Below are 18,520 nucleotides of genomic sequence, written 5' to 3' on the forward strand. Positions count from 1 at the left end.
ACTAGACGAAAGGGAGAGTTTAAATAAAACCTGAACAAGATGTTCATGGCCCTTTGTATCACCTTGACCTTGGACCCAAGGGGCTTTCTGGGGATGCAGGCAACAGTTTTAACACTAACATACTAGCAGACGCTAGACTCTGCACTTTAGAAACGTTGTTACTGTGAAAAGAAAAATAAATTACTTGTCTTTACAAGTGGAACATACAGTATACGAAATTACAGAACTTCATTAGAGAGCCAAGAAAGTGAACTTCTATATCACTTAAAAGATCACATAGGCACTACTGGAAAAATATACAAGATGCACCAGGCATGGGATAAAAGTCACTGCTAAGTGAAAAGATTTTTTAGATAATACAAAGCTAATTATCTTTACATTAAAACTTAAGCTTAGTAAACGGAAATAAAAAACCTTGTATACTATCAGTGTGATGTGTACCCTCCATTCTCCTCTTACTCCCACCAATGTAATCATCCATTGTGATCTATCAATGGAGAAAGTGGATGATTGTCTCTGCCTTCACAGATCGTTTTTATTCATAGACGCGAGAGTACGGCTTCGATGAGTAGATGGTGGGCGGAAAGGGAGGGGATATGACAGATCCCTCTGCTCTTAACTCCCGCTGTACTGAAAGATTATGATGGAGGACACAATATACTTCTAGTACGTAATGTCACTTGTGCGTTTTTTTTTTTTTAACTATGCTTAGGCTTTAATATTTTCAAATACATATAACAATTTTAATTATTTGTGCACACAATGTTCTCTCTGCTAAGGTTGTCTATTCCACTGATTACCAGGTTAAAGTAAGCCTGACACCAAAAAAATAAAAATAATAATAAACTGAATGTAATTCAATGTTCTTAAAATTATTTTTACACTTCAATCTGCAGCTAGCTCTGCTTTAAAAAAAAAGTATGTTCCTGACAGCTATGAAACAGTGCTTCATTTGTAGAAAAACTTCCCAGAATTCTCATTGCTGATGCTTAAAGGTTGCTGATGCTTAAAGGTTGACCCTTTGAGTTTCCCATAAGTTAACATTACAGTATTGATCAGCATGGTCTTAAGATTTACTGCAGGAAGCATTTCAACTTTAGTAAGATACTTGCCAAGAGTGCTGAACATCTTCCGAATCAGTAGAAACAACACTAGGCACCTTCTATTTAAATGTGGATAACCAAAATCAATAAAATAAGATGCACCGAGGACCTTATTGCACCAGAAAGGGCAGCCTATTGCAAACATCTGGAATGAGTTCTCAACTACGCAGGAATACAAAGGCGTATTGTATAATTTTTTTTTTATCAGATTTTTTTTTTGTCACAAAAACAAGATCCTTCCTTTTACAAACCAATTAGACAACCTAAAAACATTACAGCTACACACAGGAAGATAGACAGTGTACTGCCCACTAAGCATATTACATTTGAACTTGGTAATTTTGAATAGGAATATTCCACATTAATGTAAACCAACTATCCAGTGGCAAAGACTTAAGCCTGGTACACACAGTTTTTTCTTTGCGTGGTTTAACTACAGCTCCGGTCAGAGCCGCTGTATTAACAGTCCGTCATTAGTACATAAATCTCCCCCGCTGAGCTGTTGTGTTCTGACAGGGGGACAGCCCCCTTGCCAGAACACTCCAATCAGCGCACTCAGCCAATGGCTGGTCGGCTGCTGGTTTTCCAACATGCTCGTCTGACAGAAGCCAGCCAAACAGGCAGCTTCTGTTAGACCAGCTGGCATACACACAGGCCGAAGGTCGGACGTTTTTTATTGAACTGGTGATGACACCAGTCATTCGGCCTGTGTGTATGGAGCTTTAAAGTGGCTGTAAAGCTAGAAGGTTTTTGACCTTAAAGCCCGATCCAGAGTTGTGCACAAGAGCCGTGGCGCTCTCCCTGCCTCACTACACAGATTGATAGCAGCAGGCGCCATTGGCTCCCACTGATGTAAATAAAATTCTTTGATGACTGAGTGGGGTGGGGGGGAATGGACAAGCCTCCCCGTCTGTGTCAATGGACACAGACAAGGTGGCTCGGAAAAGCGAGCCTGCACAAGTGCCCCCTTAGGAATAACCTGCTTTGTGCAATGGAAAATCCTCTTTTTGGGTACCCCGCCAGCAGTCCTGGCTCCTTCGCTCTGCCGAGTGCCCCCAATACGCAAACCTCTTGCTATGGGGGCACTCTAGCAGGCTCGCTCCTGAGGCTCGCTCCTGTGAATGGACATTGTCCATTCATACACAGAGCGTGGCTCAGCCCTGCCGCTTTCTCATTGGCTCACTGGCTGTTATTAACTGGAGAGTCACTGCTCTCATGCAAATTGCTGGATCGAGATGGGTCTTAAGTATAAAGGGGGGGCTGTGGGGGGAAATGCACCCAGAAGAATGCATGAACATAAAAAACCTTCTGCCGTTATAACCACCTAAAGCTCATCATGGTACTACTACTCATTTACTAGGGAGGTGACCTGGCTGTACTGCTCTAACTGCAAAAGAAAAAGTCAGGTCATCAGGGCAGCTGTGCTCTCAGGGCTTGATGAACAGAAATATAAATTCTCTGACAGGTAGCTATTTGCCTGGAGATCAGCAGCAAGTATGTCTACATTACACTCACACAAGAAGTAAGAAAACATTATACTCTCTTACTGTATTAAAATGCCTCACACAAGCCCTCGGGCAAGCAAGAAATTAAAGAAAGGAATATGGCACAATACAATGACGTTTAGTGTTGCAAAGCTATCTGTACGTAGAGGCCACAAATGACGACTAGAAAAAGTCAATAGAGTAGTAAATACAAGTCCACCTGAAGATGAAATCACAGGGATGTAGCACTTCAGGGTGAGCCTCTTGTGTGGAGCAGAAGCGGTTCCATAGGCTCTGTCATAGGGAGACATACTGGATATATACCCTAGATACTCTTTCTCCTGGTGGCCTCAATGAGGAACTTGAGGTCTCTACAATTTTGTAATTCTGTATTTTCGACCATTTCCCTTTCCATTTCTTTCAGATATCTTTTTGGTTGGTTGGGTGGCTAATACTTTTTGGGCTTGTGGGTGGCCCTATTACCAGTAAGTTCTATCTATAAAGTACTGGTTAGGTTATGAAATGTTTTATTTTTTCTAGAAATCCATACAATTGTATATACATACAATTGTATATCCATAAACTCACCATGTCGAGCCAGTCTTCCGGCTGACATTGGTCATTTTGCTGGCATAAGTACACTTCTAATATATGCACCACCTCATTGTAACATACAGTATAGATGCAGTGGTAAACACACTACTATAATATTGCAAAATATAGATTCAGTGGTACACACACTGCTTTATATGATATATATATATATATATATAAAACAATTGCTTACAGTACTCACTTAGAGGCGCCAAAGCAAAAAATTAGAAATCGGTAAAGACACTTTTTATTATAAGGGCAGCTTGTCCAGGTTACGAATGTGCCCATTATTACTAATAATAGTACAAAAGATAATTTTTCAGCAGGCTCACACTTTTATTTGCTTTAAAAGCAAAAACTAGTTCATTGGGTTTAAGGATTACTAGTGGTTTCATCAAAGAGATGGAACCTTCAGCCTTCCAACCATCAATGGTCAACAAATAAAGCTTTTCCTGAACAGCATGCTAAAGCCTCAGACCTAGGAATTTAAATTGAGCACCAGATTCCTGCCCAGAAAAAGGACGGACACTCGTCTGAAACGTATAATACAGTGAATTAAATTTTACACATTAAAAGAGCTTTTATATACTTTTTATTTAGAAGTCCTGTGGTACAGCTTACTTCGCAGAAACTGAAGACTTATTCTTACTTATGCCAACAAGTTGTAACCTGTTTATGGACTCTTCTATCTTAAGCCTCGTACACACGATTGGACTTCCATCTGACTTTTCCGTGGATTTTTCAACTCTTTACTGCCACCCTTTGGCTAACTTCTGCTATTGTTGTCTGATGTTTGCATTGGTTCAGAGCATGCGTGTTTGTACTTTCGATTTTAGTCCGACGGATTTGTGTACACACAATCAGATAATCCGACGGAACACAGTTGTTGTCGGAACAATTTGAGAGCATGCACAGCCAACATTTGTTGTCGGAAAATCCGACAATTGTCCGATGGAAATTATAGACAGACAATCGGATTGTCCGACAAAACACGTCCGTCGAACAATTGTTGTCGGAATATCCGATCATGTGTACAGGCCTTAAAAGAGGTATGAGATCTATGTTGGAATGCAATCTTGTTGACAGAAAAAACATTCAGTCAAGACCTTGCTAATACATGAAAACAGGCGTGCATATGCAAATAAATGCATTCAATTCTTCACACTTCTTTGTGCCAGTGTTGCAATATACGTACGTATATAAAAGTGTATGCGAGTAAAGGACTGCACTCATTTCTATTTTTCAGCTGTGGCTTTCTGTATTAATTCACGCAGCTCCATAGATGCATCTGTGTTCAGATAAGTAAAAAACTTGGAGGTTTTTTTTTTTACTCCCATGTGCAAAGAGGCCTTAGTATTATAGTGGAACACCAGGCAAAGAGTTGAATACACAGTTAAAACATACTGTATATGTTCTTTGTTTCATCTAGCGGGATGTTTAATTTTATTCAGCTACTTTTGTGATTTATGTACCTCTTCTATACAGCACTGCTGGCAAGATCTCACTACTATTTCCTGGTTGAGATTAGTACATCCCAGATTATTGTAACGCTTAGGCCTCATTCACACTGGTTATTTGAGAAGTATAAACAACTTTTATGCCTCCCAGATCACTTTTTCCTGTGTGTAGATGTTCCCGCTTTAAGCAGGTTTAGGGGCATTTAGATTTGTTTATCTGCATTTAGAATGTCTAATTGGATCCTTATAAAGAGGGAAGAGTCCCAAGTCGCAGATCAGTACAAAAACCTGCATCTAAAAAGTGGAAAGAGCCTCAGCCCGGGCTCCACCCTGTGGGTGGGGTGAAACTCATTGGGGAAGGGGTGATCTGGATGGAGCCTGGGCTGAAGCTGTTTTCAGGTTTTTGTAGTGATCTGCAGCTTTGTATTGGTATCAATGGAGCTGGGACCAGCTCCGTCCTCGTCTGCACTCCCAGCGGTTTATTATAGAAGTGAACACGTTAGAGCCTCGAGCAGCACTTGCAGTTAGGTATTGGTCTAATAGGGTCCTTGACGTTCAGAATTCTATTTTCTCTTAACACAGCTAAACTAAGTGCACCTAAACAAAGGTAAGCGCACAGTTTCAATGGCACAATTGAAAACTCAATATATGTATTTATATTGTTTTAGAAAGGTCTTGACAGTGCCAGTGTGAATAAGGTCCTACTGGACAGAAATAGTAATGCTGATTCATTTTAACATGAGATGACAAAAGGTAAAATAATTGATAAAGAAAACTGCACTGCTGAATTAGGGAAGTTTGTCACCTGCATGGTGGAATGTGTGGGAAAAAATAAAGCTTGCACAAAATAAGATTTTTTTTGATAAATTGTTTCCATGCCATTGCGCATTTTTGAATTGTATGCTTTTTTGATCACAGATGAGATTTTTTTACTTGATGCAATACATCTTGGAATCTATGTAAAGCCTTTGTATTCCAAATAAACCCATAACCATACGTTTTTGGAGACTTTCTGATGTTTTTTATGGATGTTGTTAACCATAAACCTACCAAACCGTTCTGTGGTGGAAGGAGGTTTTTTACCATCAGGAACATTGCCATCCTGATCCATATTCTCACATGCTGGGTCGAGGTTGCAGTGAGGTGGCTCAGCTGAGGAGAAGGAATTGCACCACTCGCTATCTAGAGCTTTGATATCACATGGCTGATTGATGCTACCGTCTGGTAAGCGTATTTAATCTTCTCTTCTGGGTGGTGGATGCACACACGGTGGTGACTCCTTTTTAGTCCTACACTCCTGGATTCCTTCCCATCAATATATATTAACCTCTTCCTGCCCGCATGGCAGGTTTTCACGGCCACAATGTGGCTCTGAATTGCCGGGAGGCCGTCTATATACGGCCTCCGGCCACTGGGGAGCACGCGAGTGGCGCACGCCCGCCGCGTCAGTCAGGTGCCGATGCGCGTGCCTGGTGGCCGCGATGTTCCGCCAGGCACCTGCGATCGGCTGTCACAGAGACAGGGACGTGGAGCTCTATGTGTAAACACAGAGCTCCACTTCCTGTCAGGGAGAGGAGACCGATGGTGTGTCCCTTGTACATGAAGACAGCAGATATGCATGGAAAACTTATGTAGGGAGATTTGTTTCATCTCTGTGTATCATCTGAGGCTGTTCACTTTACTGGGTATATGTGAGGGTTTACATCCACTTTAACACCTTCAAGGTTAGGGTCCCATAGCAGGCATGGCTACTAATACTATGGTAGTTCAGTAGACTATGTTTATTGATTTGGTTCTGTCCCAGCCTGGCTTTCAGATATGTACCATATGTCAGCCACATATTCATATCTCCAATTTTATGTCATCACCTCATTGTTTTATTTTATTGCTCTCCAGTCATTTACACTAGAAATGTGAATTTAGTGCTTAAACACAACACCAGATCCTCAATGTCTGCAAACATTTATTTTTGCCATTCTATTAAAGCGGAGTTGCACCCTCCAGTGTCACATTTGGCACCTTTCAGGGGGGAGCAGATGCCTGTCTAATACAGGTATTTTGCTCCCACTTCCGGGCATAGATAGCCACAATATCCACGGATATCTACCCCACGTCCAGCACCTCCTCCACCCCCCCGGCTGTCTTCTGGGAGACAAACATGTCCCAAAAGACCAATTCAGATCGTGCAGCGCAACTCGCGCGTGCGCAGTAGGGAACCAGGAAGTGGCAATGCTTCACTTCCTGATTCCCTTACCGAAGATGGCGGAGGCAGCACCCGAGAGCCAAAAGGAACAGATCGGCTTGGGGTGGCAACATTGCAGGCGCCCTGGACAGGTAAGTGTTCATATTTTAAAAGTCAGCAGCTGCTGTATTTGTAGCTGCTGACTTTGAAAAAATAAATAAAAAATCGGCAGAACTCCCCTTTAAATCAGAATCGACCTCATTGCACTCTTCCTTCCTCACTTTTCCTCACTTTTCATAGTTAGCCCTTTTTATAAAGGTTGGAAAACTGTTTTTTTCCATGCCATATGTATTTTTATTATATAATGTCTATGCAGGGGTTTGGAACACAATTCACTACATACTATCCATACTATGTGCTGAACTAGAGAGTGAAGAAAGCAGCAGTTTATGCAACAATAAGAACAAGTAAGCCAATGTTTTATATTACATGCTTTATTTTCAGCTTACCTTGTGCTGGTGTATTATACAGTGATGGATCTACAACAGGTATGTTCTGTGGCACTGGATGAGCAATGTTTGTGCCTGATGCACCTGTATTAAAAGAGTAAGATTAAGATTATTATCGGGCAAAGACCATATGCAGCAAAAATATATTTGTTGGCTTTTAGATAGAATGAGAAAGGATGATGATTTCATCTTGCCTCCAGCCTTGGTGACCACACGGGAAATTAAAAAGGAATTGCCTCACTGCAGGAACACAGAGAGCAAAAATACAAGAATTTATAACCTTTCATTAGTCTCTCTTGTCCAAGTGACAATCCACATCTTTGTTCTGCATTGCGATGCTATAATATTTGTGTAATTAAGAAAACTACTAAAATAAAATAAAAACCTGTTCCTATTATATTGCATTGGGGGTCTGTGTATGCCCTCCAAAGCACATTGGGTGTCAACTGTTTATAAACCACACTCATCCATTCACTTTATATAAACAACGTACCACACGCATGTACGCTTGGTGCTGCGTATTTGAGCAAAACTCTTGTAAGGCATAGATGAACATGGGCCCTTAATGACCACACAGAAAATGCACTCAAAAAGCTAAACACACAGCATTAAAGCCTGATAGATGTTCTAATTTTTCTCCACTTTGTCTAAAAACCCAAAAAGATGTTTTGGCTGTAATTGTTCATAATCCCAATGTACTTGAAGAAATTCCAAAATGCAGAACACAGAACAGGCAAGAATAACTATATACTGTATACTGTGCAATTTTCAGAGAATTACAAGATAATCCATTTATCTACACCCTGAAAAAGCAAAGAACAATGACACAAGGATGTAAGATGTCTTTCAAACTTTAACTCTCACGAGAGCGCCAACGCAATCAATAATAGCCGAAGAACAGTAAAGTAACTCATGCATCATCATGACTGACATAAATGACATGACTGTAACATAATATGAAACATGAATGACCAATTTAAAAAAAGAGATCTTTGATGAAAACGGCACCTAATTATGAAAGGCAGCGTACGGTGCATGCGAGTTCAAACAGAAACTTGTTTATTTAAAGAAACATGAACCCTCTAAAAAGGAAAATGTAAGAACTCAAATCCTAGTGTACATAATAAAATGTTTTAGCTCTTAAAATATCCTACAATGACAGGAAAATACATCTTAATCTGCCAGAAATACAGTGGGTATAGAAAAGAATCACTCCCTTTTAAAATAATCACATTTTGTTGCTTTGCAGCCTGAAATAAAGACAGGCACAGTTTTTGTTTTATCCAGTGTACATCCACGTGAAAGATAGAACACCAACATTATAAAAAAAAAACAGAATCATCGAGTTGGGAAAAGGGTTACCCCCCCCCCCCCCTTCCTTGTACAAGTATTTTGTTGGCCCACATTTTGCTTTAATTACAGCCTTTAGACTGTTGGGATATGTCTCTACTAAATGTGTACATCTAGACTTTGCAAAATTTGCCCACTCTTCTTTGCAGAACTGCTCAAATTCAGTTAAATTTGATGGTAGCCGTTTGGTAACTGTAATCTTCAAGTCATTCCACAGATTTTCAATTAGGTTTAGGCCCGGGCTCTAAATTAAGCCATGCCATATCCTTTAACCACTGTGTGGTCAATTTTGCTGTGTGCTTTGGGTCATTGTCATGTTGGAAGGTAAACCTTCTTCCCATTGACAACTTTCTGGCAGAGGGCAGCAGATTTTCCTCAGGAATTTTATGGTATTTTTCCCCATCCATTTTTCTTATTTCCTGACAGGTTTTCCAGTCCCTGCTGCAGAAAAACACCCCCATAACAGGATATTACCACCTCCAAGCTTTACGGTATGAATGGTGTTATTTAGATGGTTAGCTGTATTGGATTTCCACCACACATATCGTCTGGTGTTGAGGCCATATAATTCCAGTTTAGTCTCATCTGATTACTTTAAAACGCACCTTGAAGATTCTGAGGCCATGTGGAAAAAGGTGTTATGGTCAGATGAGACTAAAATTACATTATTATTAAACGATATGTCTGTCAGAACTCCAATACAGCTCATTATCTAAATGACACCATTCCGAATCCCTGTTGGGCTTCGGCCTTCAGCCTCGCACTTTGTGGGGGACTTTAATTTAATTTAATTTTATTTGATATGAGATATTCCACGGTGGATTTGAGCACACTGTCTCCTTTGCCCCACCCTTTACCCCTTCCTCCCCCCTCCTTATCTTTCTTGGACTTTACTTTTTCTACTTCCTCTTTGTCTGTTCGTCCTCTTTCTGGGCCTACTCTCTCTGGCCATACCTTTTACTCATATGCACTCCGCTAGTTTTATGAGTCGGTTGTGATTTTTGGGTGTTGTACAAACCTTTTGATGTCTTGATGCTACCTGCACTCCTGCCTTAGTTTTCTTCCTTTTACTTCCCTGGGCTCTGGACGCAGCAGGATCCCATAGGGGCATCCAGGTCGGGGGTAGGCATTATTGGTCGCAGGTTGGCACTGTATATTTATATTTGTATTACTACTATATCAATGTGGTAACCGTTTGTACACAATTGCTTATATGTTACGGAATGTATGTGTTTTGCATTTTGCAGATCAGGCTGCCCTTTGTCGGGCGTTTGGTCCGATTTCTTTTACTTTCTGTTCAAACTTGCCTGAAAAAATACAATAAAAACGTATTGAACCTAAATGACACCATTCCTACAATAAACCATGGAGGCGGTAATATCCTGTTATGGGGTGCTTCTCTGCAGCAAAGACACTTGTCAGGATATAAGAGACATGGATGGGGAAAAATGCCATCAAATTCTTAAGCAAAATCTGCTGCCGTGTACCAGAATGTTGTCAATGGGAAGAAGGTTTACCTTCCAACATGACAATGACCCAACGCACACAGCAAAAATGACCACACAGTGGTTGAAGGAGACAAAGGTGAATGTCCTTGCATGGCCTAGTCAGAGCCCAGACTTAAACCACATTGAAAATCTGTGGAAGGACTTGAAGACTGCAGTCCACAAACAGTCACCATCAAATTTAACTGAACTTGAGCAGTTCTGCAAAGAGGGGTGGGCAAATATTGCAAAGTCTAGATGTGCAAAATTAGTAGAGATATATCCCAACAGACTAAAGGCTGTAAATAAAGCAAAAGGTGTCTCAATAAAATCTTGCACAAAGGGGAGTGATCCTTTTTCCAACTCAGTGATTCTGTTTTTGAACGACTTTTCTGACATGTTGGTTTTTATAAAAGTTTCACAGGTAAATACAACTGGATTCAAAAATAAACTGTAATTTCAGATGGAAAAGCAACAAACATGTTCTATTTTAAAGGGGAGCGATTCTTTTCTACTGTATACTCGGACCATAATTTTCTTGCTGTGTACTGACAAAGTGCCTTTCCTAGACTGAGATTGCAAGAAATGGGGTCAGCCCTGCACAGTAGTCTTTTGCTAAACTATAGATACATTTTCTTCCCTCACAATATAGGTAGGCCAAAGATAAGACCCAGAAGAGCTGATTTGACTCTTTAAAATAACACAGGCAAGGTGAACAGGAAAGCTCCAAATTTCTAACAGGGTCAACGGTTATTTTTGATTCTTTAAAGTATATCTAAAACCACAATAGGGGCTGATTAAAATCTGAGTCAGATTTATTGATTTTGTGTATGGTTTGCAGTCTGTGTCCCAACGGTGAGATTTGTCCACACTTTCCATCCCAAAGACAGGACGTGAAATTTGTAGAAATCTCTTCAAAGTGAGAGGAAATGCCCCATTATTTCCTTTCACCTTCTGTTTAGTTGACAAACACAATATTCTGGATTTCACACCACATTTTTTCTAGTCGACAATCACCGGCAGAAAGAAAGCGAATCTCCCCAGGGTCGACAAAAACGTTATCTCTCCAAAACAAAAAATAGCTTTTATTTTATATACACTTGAACTAACCTTGTGCTTCCAAGGGGGAAAATGAACTTTATACTTTATTTATTTGCTATCAGGATACTGTGTTCTTTTAAAAATGGTTTTATTAGAGCTTTTTAAACATGTTCTTTTCACCCACTCATGATATTCTTCAAGAATTCTTAAAAAACATATTTTCAATCATCTTTTTATAACCTAATCTAACCGCAAATGTAACGTAAGCAAACACAAAATGTAGAAAGTACCAATATGAAGATTTACTGACATAAAATTAAGATATTCTAATAGAAGATGCTGCACCAAAAGCGTTTTTTAGGTTAACTCAAGCTGGAATTATTGAGAGCCAACAGGAGGAAAAAATTTGCAGATACTGTGATCAGCTTTACAGATGCAAGTTAATGACTTGGTACAGCACTCATCCATGAACTGTTAACGGCAACACAAACTATAGATTCAATTCACTAAGCTGGAAAACTCTTATTGCTAAAAATAATGATGATTATGGCAAATAACTGGTACTGCTTAGCAAACAGTCTTCATGTACTTACCGTAAAAAAAAAAAAAAAAAAAATGTAATCCATTGGAGGAAATAGAAATTTAGGAATTGTGAAGCAGTCAGGTTACATGCCAGAAAGCTTGGACTGTGGCACAAAAAAAAATTAAAGGCCAGCCTCTCTATAACCAGTCTCTAACCATCATGCTTCAGTTTTGTGAGCAAGCAGTACATAAGGGCCCTTTCACACGGGGCGGATTAGTAATGATCCGCCCCGTGAACCTCCGCTTGCTCAGTGGGGATCGCTCCATTGATCCCTGCTGAGCCGGCGGATGACAGGGCGGTCCCCGCACACTGTGCAGGGGCTGCCCTGTCTTTTCTCCGCTCTCCCCTATGGGGGGATTGGATGAACACGAACCGTTTGTTCGTGTTTACCCGATCTGATCTGCAGACGGAAGGAAAAATAGGGTTTTCTTCCGTCTGCAGAATCAGAGGAATGCGGAAGCGGGCGTTCATCCGCTGACACCCACAATCTCATACGGATCAATGCATGTCCCTGTTTCATCCACACACGGATAGATGAAAAAGTGGACATACGGTCCGCAGGTGTGAATGGGGCCTAATAATGCTTATAAAAGAAACACAAAAAGGTACCTGTGCCCTTCAGAGTTTATTTGGAAAGTACAAAAATCTTTTTTTATTTATTTTTTATCATCATCATCCACTGAGGGACTAAGGGCTTCTGAAATAGTTGGGACATCCAACAGAGGTTCAACTGAGAGATGGGCAACAGCCACTGATGGTTCAAAGATAGAATCAGAGGCCACCAACAACCAAAAGCACAAATGCCCAAAACTGAACCAAAAGTTCCAGAGGAAGTCACAGAGGATCAACCTGATGTCAAGAGAAGAATGCCCACCAAAGGGAATTACTTTATTGAAAGACTGCACAGCACCAACAAAAGCTGAGAGCCATGCAACCACAAACAAGTTGTGCAATAAATGTGCATGAAATGACATGAGTGATTGCAACATGGTCACCATCAGAAAACCCTCTCACAGTGGGTTTTCTGGTGGTGACCACAGTGGACTATGTCTGTCTATTCTGTATAAAATGGCTCTTTGTAGTCTCCATCAGAAGCCTGTGTGACAAGGTTTAAATGCAATGCAAGAGCCCAAGTTGGAGGAAGGGACAGAGTGTTGTCACCCTAAAACAGTATGTGAATAAATAGGTACCCTAATGGAAGGATCACCAGGAATGCACTAAATTTCAGTAATTGGGTCTACATAATTGAATCTTTAAGGGGCCAGCAAAATGCAGGCTGTGAGGCAAATTTATGTATGAAACAAAACCAAACAAACAAAGGGAGGAAAAAACATACCAAGAGGTGGTAACTAAGCTCCCAGCGAAAAAGGTGACCTGGGTGTAGGATCGGTGTGTGGTTTCTTGTGATTGAGTCAAGCAAATGAACTATCGGCTGCTCCAAGGCTACTATATACTTCCATTCCCAGGCGGGGCCCTATCAACGTCATGCTTGGTTGGCCACTCTACACAAGGGAGGCGGGGAGGGGATTCCCAGCTGCGTGTGGTAGAGCCATCAGCAGTGGGTCCCCGCCCATCTCGTGCGTGGTCAGAGATGGGAAAAAAAGAGACATCGATTGACATCAATGGCGCAGCTGAAGCGGCGTTAAAGCATTAAGCCGATGCACAGGAGGCCAGGCCCGCCCCCAACAGAGGGTGGGGAGGGCTGGGCCGCTGTGCATCGCAACCCCTGGGCCATTGCGCATCCTCCCCTATTCCTAAGGCATTATAATTTACCCTTATCTGTTTTTCTTTCCAGTATATCACTTTATAACACTCCTGATGAATGGCTGAAATGCCAGGAAACGCGTAGAGTGCCACTAGATGCCAACAGTTACTTGTCTCTATTACATATGTTCTTCAATTGATTTATTTTACCATGAATATCTGACATGCTATATAGCAGCATATTTAGAGTCTTGTGACTACCTACCTATTTTTATACAAAATATCTGATATGTATTCAAGATTGGAATAAATCATGTACTGTAACTTCATTTTTATGTTCTTATTCTCTCTTGACATAGCGTTCTCATTTAAAGTCCCATAAACCTCTCTCTCCTGTCCACTTTAACAACAGTGTCAGGGCTCAGCAGCCCTGATTATCGTGGTCAGTTTACAGGGTGGAGGGCAGAAACTGGCAGGATCAGCCAAGTATTTCAGGTGATACGGGGGGGGGCGTCAAATGACATAGCACAAGTACTGTGCTGTATTAAATTCTTTAAAGAAACAGGATCAATATATATTTTGTTGGGCTTAACAAAAACTTTAAGTATGTCCGAAGTCATTCAGGCAGCTGGATCCTGGCAAAATCCAAACTCCAGGAATGCCAGTCCTTTTCCTGGCTATGAAATTCTGGCACTGCAATGGTTCAGGTTTCCAGGCTGAATTAAACAGAAAAGGATCTAGATGTGGACCCCAGTGAATGTATGAAGGTAAAAAAATTGTCTTGACTTTAAATTCAGCCTGGAGAGCCCAAGCTTTTAACCATTGCATCACCAGAACTGCAGTGCCAGAAAGTGGACCAGCATTCCCTGCAGTGAAGATTTCCCCAGGAGCACAACATAGGACATACTTCATTATTGGTAAGTTAGGTCGCTAAAGCTATACGGATAAAAGCTTGTTTGTTGTTAAAATTCTGCTTTAAAAGTGAGAGCCAATGTTTAGTAAAAAGTAAGGTGTGCCCTTTGGAAAAGTTCTCTTTATACTTACAGGGCTCAATGAGGGCACATTTGGCATTTTACCATTTTACCATTTTACTCTGAAATCAACTCTCACGCATTTGTCTACCTACAGTATGTGGCCAGTAGCACTACGTGCATGATAAGAGAGGCACTCGGGCGGCACTCTTTACTAACAATGGAAGTGAAATAAATATGACCTGAACTAGTACATTAAGCATTCTTTGTAGATATCAGAAGGATTTCCCTCTGATAAAGAATCAAAATATTGTAGAAAGGATCGTTGCAATGTGTCTAAATGATTCAAAGCATAAACAGTGGGTAAGGAAAGGAAACACCTTGCTCATTTAAAAGCAAAATAAAAAACGATCTTTTGCAAAATGGAATTACATCAGCTAGACCGCCTTTATCTGAAAATACATGAATTTATGTTATAGTATTAGGTTTCCAAAAAAAAAAAAAATGATGTTACCTTAAGTTAGGCATATACTGTAAGTAAATTTGCAAATCTGCATAATTATATTGCTATAACAATATAAATTCAGTATATTATTTCTGTTTTTATACATAAATGTAAAGCAGACATCAATTTTTATTTTAATCCTTCTGCAGTGTTCACACCATGGCACTATAAACTGAACTGTAACCACTTTAGGTGGTGAAATATTTAAATTTCCTAACTATATACGTACCAAATCTTCTGAATTCAAGTAAAGCTGCAAATTCTGGCACCTCTTTCTTAAAATGCTAAGTGTCATGCCATCATGCTGATCCTCTTTAGATAATAATTCCAGGCATGGTATATTTTTACATAGTTACATTGGTTCAGCTTAGACCAGTGTAACTACCTGTATGTAACTATATGTAACGCCTGACTGATGCCCCCTGGCTGGTAGACAATACTACTCCAGTTATCTCCACTTGCTTTCACGCCCTGTGCTGGGCACCCGGCTTGTTATAATGCAAACAAAGGAGGTTAGCCCCTCCGCATAGGTGCAATTCAGAGAATGCTTTGAGTATTCTGCAAGAATTGTGTAGTGAGGTGAGGGGCGCTATATCAAAATAGTGGATGCGTGTCACAATGTGCGTTTGAGTAGTACACAGTGTAACTGTGTGCCCAAATCTATGTGAAAAACCAAACAGATTATAGTTTAAACTCTATAAGTACAATAGTGCCAAATGCTGTGGAAAATAAATAAAAAAAAAAAAAAAAAAAAAAAAAAAAAAAAAAAAATTAAAATTAAATTAAAAGAATGTCCAGCAAATAAATAGTTAAGTGCAAAATGGATCCAGTGTTGTATCAAGTCCAGGTGCAAAATGCAAATAATCCAATCCCAAATCGCAGGGAAAAGTGCAAATGCTAAAGTGCTTGTGAATCATCAAAATAGCCAAAGTGCGAGAAAGAAGTGATCCGCCTTCACCTATAGGTCACCAGAATAATAATGGATGGCTCCTTACCACACGGTGTTGACCAGATTACTTAAAATATGGTCAATCAGGCTTGTTTTAAATGAGGATCAGCAGGGTCTCATTGGATTCCAATGTCAGCGATTGCAGCAAATGGTGTACCAAGAAAGGAGAAGAGATACCACCATAGTGTAAAACCATTTAATATCCAAAAGTTAAAATTACAATGCCAAATGGCCTCTTACTGTTGCTGGTGCCCGTTCCCGGCACTGAGGCTGTAGGTGGTGGGGATAGTAAGACAAGATAAGAGATGGCCGCGTCCTGGTCCACTAGCGTGCGTTCCACCGCTAGTTGTCCATCAACCAGTGAGACCGGAAGTGCGTGGCTATGCGTGCGCGCTTGGATACCGCCTCGACGTCACGTTTCAGTTAAACCGTCTTCAGATACGCTTCCTGAAGACGGTTTAACTGAAACGTGACGTCGAGGCGGTATCCAAGCGCGCACGCATAGCCACGCACTTCCGGTCTCACTGGTTGATGGACAACTAGCGGTGGAACGCACGCTAGTGGACCAGGACGCGGCCATCTCTTATCTTGTCTTACTATCCCCACCACCTACAGCCTCAGTGCCGGGAACGGGCACCAGCAACAGTAAGAGGCCATTTGGCATTGTAATTTTAACTTTTGGATATTAAATGGTTTTACACTATGGTGGTATCTCTTCTCCTTTCTTGGTACACCATTTGCTGCAATCGCTGACATTGGAATCCAATGAGACCCTGCTGATCCTCATTTAAAACAAGCCTGATTGACCATATTTTAAGTAATCTGGTCAACACCGTGTGGTAAGGAGCCATCCATTATTATTCTGGTGACCTATAGGTGAAGGCGGATCACTTCTTTCTCGCACTTTGGCTATTTTGATGATTCACAAGCACTTTAGCATTTGCACTTTTCCCTGCGATTTGGGATTGGATTATTTGCATTTTGCACCTGGACTTGATACAACACTGGATCCATTTTGCACTTAACTATTTATTTGCTGGACATTCTTTTAATTTAATTTTAATTTTTTTTTTTTTTTTTTTTTTTTTTTTTTTATTTATTTTCCACAGCATTTGGCACTATTGTACTTATAGAGTTTAAACTATAATCTGTTTGGTTTTTCACATAGATTTGGGCACACAGTTACACTGTGTACTACTCAAACGCACATTGTGACACGCATCCACTATTTTGATATAGCGCCCCTCACCTCACTACACAATATATGCAAGTCAGTCACCTGATTTTATTTGGGAGCAGCTTCACTCAGTTAGTCACTTGATTTATCAAGTATATAATTTAGTGTAATTCATTTGGCGCGAGATTTATTTTTCCTGTATTCTGCAAGAATGCAAAGTATTCTCTGACTGGACAGCATCATTCCACCTTGTCCAATCAGAGGAAGCAAGAAGAAATCAATGGACCCAGAAGAAACTGGAGATTACTAGAGTAGTGGTGCCTACTTAAAGGGGTTGTAAAGGTTCGTCTTATTTTTTAAACAGGAGAGATGTGGGGTCTTATTGACCCCGCATCTCTCCATAAAGAGGACCTGTCACACACATTTCCTATTACAAGGGATGTTAACACTCCTTGTAATAGGAATAAAAGTGTTAATTTTTTTTTTTTAAAGTGTAAAAAAAAAAATGTAAATGCCCCCTGCGCAGAAGCGATCGCACACGCAAGTCCCGCCGACATATGTAAACGCCGTTTAACCCACATATGTGAGGTATCGCCGCATGCTTTAGCGTGCCAGCAACAATTCTAGCACTAGATCTCCTCTGTAAATCTAAACTGGTAACCTGTAAAAAAATTCTAAGCGTTACCTATGGAGATTTTTAAGTACCAAAGTTTAGCGCAATTCCATGAGTGTGCACAATTTTAAAGTGTGACATGTTAGGTATCTATTTACTCAGTGTAACATAATCTTTCATATTTTACAAAAAAATTGGGCTAACTTTACTGTTTTGTTATTTTTTTAATTCATGAAACTATTGTTTTCCAAAAAAAGGCGTTTGAAAAATTATTGCGCAAATACCGTGCAAGATAAAACGTTGCAATGACCGTCGTTTTATTCCCTAGGGTGTCTGCTAAAAAAAACATATATAATGTTTGGGGGTTCTGCATAATTTTCTAGCAAAAGAATGATGATTTGTGGAGAGAAGTGCCAGAATAGGCCCGGTATTGAGGTGTGTATAAAAGCCCTGTATTGAAGTGGTTAATGGCATCCCAGTCTTTGTCCGTAGGGTTCAATTTTGAGTTGGTCCACCCTTTACATCTATAACAGCTTCAACTCTTCTAGAAACTGTTTCCACAGGGATTAGGCAGGTGTCTATGGAAATGTTTAACCATTCTTTCAAAAGTGCATTTGTGAAGTCAGGAACTGATGGATGAGAGAAGGTCTGGCTCACAGTCTCCACTCTAATTCATCCCAAAGGTGTTCTATCTGGTTGAGGTCAGGTCAGCACCGAGCTTCCTCACATGGAAAGGCTATGCTTTTTGACACTGGGAATCATTCAACTCAGAAGACTGAAGGCATCTTGTGGCAGAAAAGAAGTTCCACAGGGG

General features: G+C 40.5%; 1 protein-coding gene across 1 annotated transcript in view; it reads right to left on the reverse strand.

Moving 5' to 3' along the window:
• The window catches only part of VTA1 (vesicle trafficking 1), a 281,215-nt gene that overhangs the window by 45,194 nt on the left and 217,501 nt on the right, over positions 1-18,520 (reverse strand). The window contains exon 7 of the mRNA XM_040350905.1: positions 7,330-7,413. Coding sequence (XP_040206839.1) covers positions 7,330-7,413 — 84 coding nt within the window. The remainder of the gene's footprint in view (positions 1-7,329; positions 7,414-18,520) is intronic.

This window comes from Rana temporaria, chromosome 4 (assembly GCF_905171775.1).
Source record: "Rana temporaria chromosome 4, aRanTem1.1, whole genome shotgun sequence".
In the NCBI taxonomy this organism is placed as follows: Eukaryota; Metazoa; Chordata; class Amphibia; order Anura; family Ranidae; genus Rana; species Rana temporaria.